General features: G+C 37.2%; 2 protein-coding genes across 2 annotated transcripts; both read right to left on the reverse strand.

Moving 5' to 3' along the window:
• Window positions 1-2,402: 2,402 nt before the first annotated feature.
• Window positions 2,403-2,882, reverse strand: LOC145035953 (uncharacterized). The gene has a single exon (XM_078984448.1). It carries the CDS (start codon window positions 2,880-2,882, stop codon window positions 2,403-2,405), a length of 480 nt encoding a protein of 159 aa, XP_078840574.1.
• A 90-nt stretch (window positions 2,883-2,972) lies between these two features.
• On the reverse strand, window positions 2,973-7,868 carry LOC145035954 (uncharacterized). Its single transcript, XM_078984449.1, has 5 exons — window positions 6,416-7,868; window positions 5,993-6,295; window positions 4,490-5,455; window positions 3,526-4,390; window positions 2,973-3,390 (listed from the first exon to the last, which is right to left on the reverse strand). The coding sequence occupies exons 1-5, from the start codon at window positions 7,866-7,868 to the stop codon at window positions 2,973-2,975; spliced, it is 4,005 nt and encodes a 1,334-aa protein (XP_078840575.1).
• Between the last annotated feature and the right edge of the window lie 3,173 nt (window positions 7,869-11,041).

The raw sequence follows: 11,041 nt of genomic DNA on the forward strand, positions 1-11,041 counted from the left end.
GATAATGAAATGGATGGATACCCCCTCCCCAAGCTTAAAATATAGCATCGTCCTCGATGCTGGAAGAGAGGCGCAACCGTCCTATTGAGGACCAGGCGGAGGATATGGAGGGAACTGTGAAGGGTAATCTGTAGGATAGTAGGGAGGCCATTGGGGTTGGGATGCTGATGGCTGCTGCGACTGTGTGGGGAGCACAAGAACTCTATGGATATCACTCAGCAGATGGTGAATGTTGCGGTTGTGCTGCTCTTGAGTAGCCCATCTTTGATCTTGCTCAGCCCACCGCAACTCTTGTTGGGCCCAATGCTCTTCCTGTAAGTTACGGTAGTCCTGAAAATCAGAAGTGATTTCAGCGACACCCGTATAAATGTCCCCGATTTCCTGTTGTAGACTGGTGTAACGATGATTCAAACGCGCAAACTCTCCCATATAAAGATTATGTTTAGAAAAAGGAATAGGGCGAGAGGAACTAGAAGCATTAGCAGTAGGAGCAGGAGGAGGAGAGGATGGAGGACTATGATCTACTGTAACACCTAAGTTGGATCTGAGCTTCCAATTAGTTGATGGAATATCATTGGCTAAAGTGAGTATCTTCTTATTTCTGCTGTCTATACGTAGATACTCTTTCCCATCTACTGTCCAATGAATATCCCCAGTGGGAAGGCGGTGGAAAAGATGCATTGTTTCCATAACATCAATTGATAGACGAGTACGGCCCATGATGATGTTTGTTGGTTATTAGGTAGATGGAGGCCAAGATGCTCTGCAATAATAGAAACCATGCCTCCACAATGTAACTGTCCACCATTGCTCGTAGCACTTCTGAGCATTTTTTGAATAACCCAACAACCAAAATGAGGGACTTCTGCAGGCTTGTTAATCATACACCACAAGACTTCTAGCTCTTTTTTATTAGCTTTGCTAATCTCTTCTTGAGGGAATAAGAGAGAAGCAATGATCCGGTGAGCTACTTTCAAGACCGGATGGATAATGCTAGAAGCTTTTGCGGTGCCCGATTGATACTCATACTCACAAGAGATGTTTCTCCAAAAATTTGCACAGTCTTGCTCAAAAACAACATTTTTTCTACCCTTAGCTGTGTATATATCCCTTCTTGCTTTAGGAGCACCAATTATATCACAAAGGATATCAGCATGAAATTGATGCGTTTGGTTGAGCAGACGGAAAGTTAGGAGATGGGTTTGATAGTCAAAGGAAATGGAAGACAAAAGTTCCAACATCGGCGTTTGGTAACTAACTGCATGAAGATTCAAAAGACCCTCCCATCCTATGTTTTTAAAAAGCTTGTGAACACCCTTGTATATGTGTAAATCTTTGAGGGCCTGGATGTCCACAAATTTTTGAGCACCCATTGTTCTTGTAACAAGATTTGCATACAAGATTTCCTGTCGATTGTTCTAAAAAATAAGACCAAATTCATAGGGATTGTCTATGGCATGTGGGTCTTGTTCATCATGTGAAGTGCCAACTCTATGTCTTTTACCCCGGGAAGCCATAACCCAAATGAATCAACAAAATATTGCACACAATTAAGACAATTGAAGTACAAGAACTAGTAAGTTTCACCAAAAACACCCAAAAAAAGGAATGTGTTCTATCTAAATGCACAAAGTAAGAGTTTGGAACAATGATACCAATTTGTGCTTGATAATGGTGATAAGATGATATCCAATGCTTCCCCAAGCTATCCCCAAGCTTATCCTACAAGAAATTTGAAACATTAGGTTGAGATTTGAAGTTAAAAAATTCTAGGGTTTTGTTAAAAAAAACCCAAAATCGGCCATGGCAGAAGGATAAAGATGTGGAAGATAAAGAAGATGAAGAAAAGGGAGGAATTTCATACCTTGGAGCTTGATTTTTGATGCAAAATTGAGGAAGATTGAGTATTTGGAAGGGTTTTTTTTCGAAAAGGGGCAGTAGGGAAAGAGGGAATCGCAGGTATTAGTGAAGAATGAGTTAGAAAAATCGAGATTTGACCTTAAAATCGTTCAGCCCTGTTTTTGCGTTTACACGGCCCGTGTAAATCAAAGGAGAGGGTTTACACGGCCATGTAAATCCCTGAATCATAAAAACCGTGTTCAATTGTTTACACGGCCCGTGTACATGCAAGGCATAAGTTTACACGGCCGTGTAAACTTCTGAGAAAGCCAAAAAAACTTGATTTTTTTTTTCACTTTTTGAAAATGCAACCCGCTAAACCTCTACTGCCCGAAAAATGATTTTTAACCCTTTTTTTTTTTTAGCATGAAAAACAACTTGGAAGTTTGAAAACAAAGAAAATACAATGAAAATATACTAAATGACAAAAATACCCCTGGGTTGCCTCCCGGTTAGCCGCCCCTTTTTAATGTCGTTGGCTCGACTTGGACCCCAACTATTTGTCAATTTTCATACTTTGGATCCATTACTTCCTCCACCTCTTCATTCTTGACTTGAAATCCTTCATAATAAGGCTTCAAACGGTGACCATTTACCTTAAAAATCTTCCCGGTTTTCTCACTTGTGATTTCTATTGCACCATGCTCAAAAACATTAGTGACAACAAATGGTCCCACCCAACGGGACCTTAATTTACCAGGAATCAATTTAAAGCGCGAATGGTAAAGTAGTACCTTTTGACCTTTGTGAAATACCTTGCGTGTAATCATCTTGTCATGGAATGCTCTAGTCTTTTCCTTATAAAGAACCTCATTCTCATACGCTTCATTGCGGATTTCTTCCAATTCTTGTATGTCCAGCTTCCTCTTCTTTCCCGATTCACTTAAATCCATGTTGAACTGCTTGACTGCCCAATATGCCCTATGTTCCAACTCAACGGGTAATCGACACGGCTTTCCATAAACAATACGATATGGCGACATTCCAATTGGAGTTTTGTATGCAGTGCGGTACGCCCATAAAGCATCATCAAGGCGTGTACTCCAATCCTTCCTTGTTGTATTCACGGTTTTCTACAAAATGCCCTTGATTTGTCGATTGCTCACCTCAGCTTGTCCATTTGTTTGTGGGTGGTATGCTGTGGAAACTTTATGAGTGACACCATATTTCTTCAAAACACTCCCGAGTATACGATTACAAAAATGTGTACCACGATCACTGATTAAGGCCTTTGGAACACCAAATCTGGAAAAAATGTTAGCCTTCAAGAAATCTATCACAACTTTTGAATCGTTAGTACGGGTAGCCTTTGCTTCCACCCACTTGGAAACATAGTCCACAGCCAAAAGAATATAAATAAAACCCGAAGATGATGGAAAAGGTCCCATAAAATCAATGCCCCAAACATCAAAAATTTCACAAACTAATATGGGGTTTAAAGGCATTTGATTCTTTGAGCTTAAAGAGCCCATTCGTTGACATCTATCACAGCTTGAGCAAAAAACATAAGAGTCATGGAAGATACTTGGCCAGTAAAATCCATTCTCTAAAACTTTTCTTGCAGTCCTTTGAGGACCAAAATGTCCTCCACAAGCATAAGAGTGACAAAATGTTAAGATAGAAGCTACCTCATATTGATCCACACATCGTCTAATCATTTGGTCAGCACAATATTTCCACAAATATGGCTCATCCCAAACATACCTCTTGGCTTCTTTCTTGATCTTGTCTTTTTGCCATCGAGTTAAATCTGGTGGAAATTGATTTGTGACAATGTAGTTCACAATATCGGCATACCACGGGGCAACTTTTGCTGAAAACAGATTTTCATCGGGAAATGCATCATGAATGGGAGTTGAATCTTCGGGAGAAACAATCCTGCTAAGATGATCAGCTACAAGATTTAACTTTCTACTCTTGTCTTTGATTTCAATGTCAAACTCTTGCAAGAGTAATACCCATCGAATGAGTCTAGGCTTCAAATCTTTCTTTGCAAGTAAATACCTAATAGCTGCATGATCAGAATAAACAATGACTTTAGAACCTAGCAGATATTGACGAAATTTGTCTAAAGCAAAGACAATAGATAACAATTCTTTTTCATTTGTTGAATAATTGGCTTGTGCACTATCAAGTGTTTTTGAAGCATAATAAATGACATTAGGAACACAGTCTTTTCTTTGCCCTAACACTGCACCAACTACGTGATTACTGGCATCACACATGATTTCAAAAGGCAAACTCCAATCCGGTGATTGAAGTATTGGTGTTGTGATCAACAACTCTTTCAACTGATCAAAAGCTTGCTTGCACTGTTTAGAAAACTCGAATTCTGCATCTTTTTGTAGGAGCTCACACATGGTACGAGATATCTTGGAAAAATCTTTAATAAACCTTCTATAAAATCCTGCATGACCAAGAAATGAGCGCACCTCACGAACACAAGTGGGATAAGGTAAAGATTTTATGACATCTATTTTTGCTTTGTCCACTTCTAGACCCTTAGAAGACACAATATGACCTAGTATGAGACCTTTGTCAACCATAAAATGACACTTTTCATAATTCAAAACAAGATTGGTTTCAATACATCTTTGCAAAATCTTTTTCAAATTTCCCAAACATTCATGAAAAGAATTACCATAAACGGTGAAGTCATCCATAAAAACTTCAATGATTTCCTCAACAAATTCCGAAAAAATACTTACCATGCACCTTTGAAAAGTGGCTGGAGCATTGCAAAGCCCAAAAGGCATTCGTCTATATGCAAATGTTCCGAAAGGACATGTGAAAGTAGTTTTTTCTTGGTCCTCAGGTGCAACGGGTATTTGATGGAAACCGGAATATCCATCCAAGCAACAATAATGTGTTTTTCCCGCTAACCTTTCCAACATTTGATCAATGAAGGGAAGTGGGAAATGGTCTTTCCGGGTTGAGGAATTGAGCCGTCGATAATCAATGCAAACTCTCCACCCGTTTTGCACACGGGTGGGGACTAATTCACCTTGGTCATTCTTTGTAACGGTAATACCTGTCTTCTTCGGCACGACTTGGACCGGACTTACCCACTTACTATCTGATATAGGGTAAATCATTCCTGCATTCAACAACTTCAAAATCTCTTTTTTCACAACCTCCATCATTGGAGGATTCAGACGCCTTTGAGCTTCTCGAGAAGGCTTGTAATCTTCTTCCATAAGGATTTTATGCATGCAAAGCGAAGGACTTAGCCCTTTGATGTCGGCTATAGTCCACCCAATTGCTTCCTTATATTCCTTCAAGGTGGTGACAAGTTCTTCCTCTTCTTTTGTTGACAACTTGGTGGAAATGATCACTGGTAGAGTTTCCTTATCTCCAAGATATGCATACTTGAGATGCTCGGGTAAAGTTTTTAGCTCCAATTCCGGTGCCTGCACAATAGAGGGAACAAGTTTCTCATTAGACATTGGTATTTTCAGCTTTTGAACATCAAACCTCATTTTCTTCTTCTCATCCATACAAGACACAACCTCCATAATCTCTTTGTCAATTGTAAATTTATTGGCAAGTTTTTCCACTCTTTCCTTTTGAAGATTCCTGTCTAAAATAAGAGCTAACACATCAAGATTAGACAGATCAAAACACTCCTCTGTCAATGGTTCAATGACATCCACAAAATTCAAAGATGAAATATCACTTGGATATCTCATAGCGTCATAAATATTGAAATTTATCACCTCCCCATCAAATTCCATGGACAATGTACCATCATAAACATCAATTTTCGTCCTGGCTGTTTTCAAAAAGGGTCTTCCTAGGAGAATTGAACTCAAATTCGGTGAATCATCATCATCCATATCAAGTACATAAAAATCTGCTGGAAATACTAGTTCATTCACTTGGACTAACACATCTTCTAACACACCTTTGGGATGTACTAAAGATCTATCAGCCAATTGAATGATTACCCCGGTCTTCTTCAATGTGCCAATATTTAATGTTTTAAAGATGGAATATGGCAAAACATTGATAGAAGCTCCAAGGTCTAGCATAGCTCGTGGAACATGAAGATTACCTAATTTGCAAGGAACCGTAAAAACACCCGGATCCTTACATTTTTTAGGTAATCTTTTTTGTAACACTGCAGACACATTTTCCCCTACTTTAACAGTTTCATTCCCTTTCAACTTTTTCTTGGATGTACATAATTCCTTAAGGAATTTTGCATACCTAGGGACTTGTTTGATGGCATCAAGAAGAGGAATATTTACCTCTACCTTCCTGAACATCTCCATGATTTCATTGTCTTCTCTTTCACGCTTTGACTTGCTTAATCTTGAGGGAAACGGAGGAGGAGTGACTTTTACTTCAATAGGAGCTTGCTTGGAAGGGGTTTTTGACTTCTCTTCTTCTTTCTCTAACTCCATCTCTTCTTCTTCTTCAATCATTTTAGGACCTTCATATTCTTTACCATTTCTCAAAGTGATGGCACATGCACTATGTTTTGGATTCTTCTCAGTTTGCGCGGGTAGTTTGCCTTGTGACTCCAATTTACTCACAGATGTGGCGAGTTGAGTCATTTGTTGCTCCAAAGTCTTGATGCTTGCTTTGGTCTCATTTTGAAATGTTTGAGTACTTGTGGCTAAACTCTTAACAATGTCTTCCAAAGACATTCCCGATCCGCTTGAACTACTTCCTTGATGCATGTTTTGAGGTTGATATTGAGATTGATGAGGAGGTTGAGTTGGTTGGAAATGTGGTTGATAATTTTGTTGATGGTGCATTTGATTTTGAAATGGGGGTCTTGGTTGATAAGGTGGTGGTCTAGGCTGAAAATTGGTATTAGGTTGATGCCAATTTGGATTGCTTCTTGGCTGGAAGTTTCCTTGTTGTTGACTTGAAAATCCCATAGCTTGAACTGGCTCTACATCTTCTTGTAACATGGGGCACATATCAGTGGGATGTCCAACTTGTGTACAAATTCCACAAGGTCTGACTATTGGTGGTTGCACGCCCTTATCTTTTGCAAGCATCATTACTACCTTAGTCAACTCAGAAAGTTGACTTTCAATTTTTAGAGTAGAAATTTCTTTCACCCCCCTTGGTGCATCACTATACCACTCTTCTTCTTGGACTGTATGCTTGGACTCTTCTGCCATGTTTTTTATAAGAACTCTGATTTCTGTTGGAGTCTTATCAGCTATAGATCCACCACTTGATGCATTGAGCAATCTCCTATCCCAAGATGACATTCCTTCACAAAAATACTGCAGCAACTGATATTCTGTAATCCCATGTTGTGGACATCTTGAGCATAATTTCTTGAACCGTTCCCAATAAGTATGCAAGGCTTCTCTCTTTTGTTGCTTGATGCCAATTATCTCTCTACGTAAAGCTGAAGCTCTTATTTCGGGAAAATATTTATCCAGAAACATCCTTGCAAGTTCATTCCATGTTGTGACTGACCCCGGTGGTAAGTCATACAACCACTCCTTGGCTGAATCTTGTAAAGCAAAGGGGAATGCCCTTAACTTGATTTGATCTTCTGTGACTTCATGTGGCTTCATACCCACACAAACAACATGAAATTCCTTAAGGAATTTATGTGGGTCTTCATTCTCAAGACCACGGAATGAGGGTAACAAATGGATGAGTCCAGACTTGAGTTCAAAGTTGATTGCTGCAGGGTAATTTATGCACAAAGGTTGTTGGGTGACATCTTGAGTAGCCCATTGTCTAAAGGTTTGTTCAGGTAGTGGATGTGGAGGATTTTGATGTCCTCCATGGTTGTCTGCCATGGTAGGAGTAGGTGAAGATGGTGGGGTGATACTTTTGGATGTTGGAGAGGATGTAGTTGATGGATTTGATGAAGAAGCTCTGGATTGTTGTTGTTTCTTTAAAAGTCTGGCTTGCTTCCTTCTCTGTTTAGCAGATTTCTCTATTTCCAAATCAACTGGTAAAGGTGTACCTGTGCAAAAAGATCTTGGCATAAACAATTAGTACTACCGTATCCCCGGCAACGGCGCCAATTTGTTTGGGTGTCAAACCAACAAATGATGGGATAAAATAATATTAATATAACTCAAATCACTGCTATTTCTAATACTAAAGATAGTATAGAGTAAGCAGGGTCGGTCCACAGAGATACGGGACTTTTCATCTTGCCATATTTTCACACATAATACAAGTAATATTTAAATGGGGGTTTGTATTTAAACTTGAATTAAACTTCATAAATAAGAAAGATTGAAAACAAACGCAGTAAAAGAAGTACATTTCCGATTCTGACTCTTATATATGTATTATGTTGAAAGATGTAATATGATTATAACTCATGTTCAATCTAGGTTAGTAAGTTGGATATTAATAAACTCTAATATCCAAATTGGCAAAAGTATTCTATTCAAAATAAGCTCTTTAAATAAAATTTCATTTATTTGATTCAACCCAAATAAGCTCTTGCATTAAATCATTAAATGACATTAAGTTCTTGCACTAATTACCAACAATGTTTAACATTCCTCTTAAGCTTGGGAATATAAACATTTAATCTTTGATTGCACTAATTTTGATCTAATTACAACCAAATAAGTGAGTGTTACTAACATCAAATCATAAAACATATACGAATTTCATGATTTGATTAACTAGATTGAATAGAACCCTAGTTCATTGATCAAGTGAAAAAGAGAACTAATCAAACACATGATTAAGATCAAATCAAAGATTACTAGATGTTAAACATAAGTCAAATTCAAGTTACAATCTAACAACACATACTTAAGAATTCAGATTCGGAAATGATAATAAAATCAACCACACATATCTAGGTTGGACTACAAATCAAACAAGTTTAAACTTCAAATTGACTTACAAAAAGAAATTAAAGTGTTTTCCAATTGTTAATCTACTTGCAAAAGCTCTGAAAATCTTCTCTTCTCCTCCCAAAATCCGACCTAACCTCCATAAAAACTGATTGTCTCAATTATAAGAAGACAAAACCACTTTAAAACTGCCGAGACGTTTACACGGCCCGTGTAAATCAAAGGGTTCCATTTACACGGCCGTGTAAACAAGAAAAGTAGAATGCTTAAGTCTTCCAGATCTTCGAAGTAGAATGTCCTTGCATATACGTTTACACGGCCCGTGTAAATCAAAGGCATAAATTTACACGGCCGTGTAAACTCCTGTGAAACCAAATTCTTCATTTCTTCATTCTCTCTCTTCAAAGCTTCAAAACTTCTATAACTTTGTATCCAACTCTTGATAACTTCCTCCAACAAGATCCAACCTTCATAAGTCCCTGAAATATTCTAAAAGCGTGTGAATGGAATTGCATCATGAAAAATCCCGAAATTATACAAAATGCATGAGTCTAAACCTAAATGTAATGCACTTTTATGAACTAAAACTATAAAAAATGAATGCATGAAATGCACCTAACAGCGTACGACGTGCTTTTTGACAAAGTGTTGCCTTTGATTGTTGACCGTTGAGTTTTTGACCAATTTGAATTTTGGTTAAACTTGTAGATATTTTGAGCTATAGTCATGGTTTGGCTTGTGATCGGTTTAGGAGGTTCATATATGTCACACCCCCGAACTGGGACAACGGAAACGTCCGGTGGCAGATGACTTCATGTACAGTATCACATAACGATTGAATATGAATGAAACATGGCTACCAAACATCATACATTACAATATACCAACATTCATTGTTTTACAAATTGTACTTGGTAAACAATTACACAAAAATAACATAAAGTAGGATTGCTCAAAAGGTAGTAAAATAATTCTGATCCAACGCTCGAGTACCTGCTCACTGAGTCCCTGAGAATATAAGTCATTTTGAAAAGCATCAACATAGAATTTTGGTGAGTTCGTAAGCATGTTTGTAGGAAAAACTTTGTAATATTGTTGCTTATAATAAGTTTTAAAACTCCATAAAATCCAATAGTTTCTATAAAAAGTAGGTTGTGAGTCTAGTTCTAAAACCGTGTATTACTGCATGCATGTCCTTTATTATCCTTTGTTTATATTTGGAAAGGTTGTATCCCTAGAAAATCCTATATTTCCTGTATATAAAGGTGTCGTGGTCTTAAAACCCTAAGACCCGAGTGGTGAAATCAGTTTACAAAGTATACGAAACATAGTTTGGTATCTTGTAAAAAAAACTAGTTAAGTGTAAATTCTTTATAAATCCAAATAATGTTTTTACTCTTTATGTGTCTTTTCTTTCTATAGTAATAATGAATGTATCCCAAAAATCCAATATTTTCTTAATAGCGAACTGTAGTCTTAAACCCTAAGACCATGATGAAAATGAATAGTGTACATACATTTGCATATATATATATATATATATATATATATATATATATATATATATATATATATATATATATATATGTATATAGTTTCATTTCTTTAATAAAACTAACGAAGTAAAGATTCCCATAAACTAAAATGGTGTTGTTAATCCTTATGTGGTCGTTATAACCATACTAATATGACGAAAGGCTTGTCTTGACGTCAGGCGTCGGTTTCTGAGAAGATATTTGTCACCTTAGATTGGCCTAGTTTAGCTGTAGCGAACAGCTCAGGTGTGGGGTGTCAACCCCATATAGATCTATATACAAACTCCTGTTGTTCTTCCAGGAGACTCTGGTTATAACTTACAGGACTTATCGTGTATGCTAGGTAGGTATGACTAAAGGTGAGTCTCACAAGAGCCTTAACAAATTTACATAACCATGACTTCTCTTTCTTGTAAAATGACTTGAGTATATCTTGTGTAGTTGGAAATATTTATATAATCAAGTATATAAGCATATGTATGTTATCATGTCTGGGTGTTTTCAAAAGGTTACAACCTTTAAACTTACATCTAAACACAAGTATAAGCACTTTTAGTATGTTACAACAATTTTATGGGTTTTAGCTTTTCTTTCCTTGTTTTTAGAAAAATTATAAAAAATTATCGTAAGTTGAAATTTTGATCTGTAAACTCTGGGATTTGGAAATTGGGTCTACTTTGTTCACTAATTTTATCATAATTTTTAATGGCCTCAAACCAGTGTAAAATTGTTCATCTTCACAGACTGGTTCGAGATTATTCCTGAAATGATAGGCAGTTTTGTAAAAATCACCAAAATTTGTAT

Source organism: Lactuca saligna, chromosome 3, assembly GCF_052625555.1.
Source record: "Lactuca saligna cultivar CGN05327 chromosome 3, ASM5262555v1, whole genome shotgun sequence".
In the NCBI taxonomy this organism is placed as follows: Eukaryota; Viridiplantae; Streptophyta; class Magnoliopsida; order Asterales; family Asteraceae; genus Lactuca; species Lactuca saligna.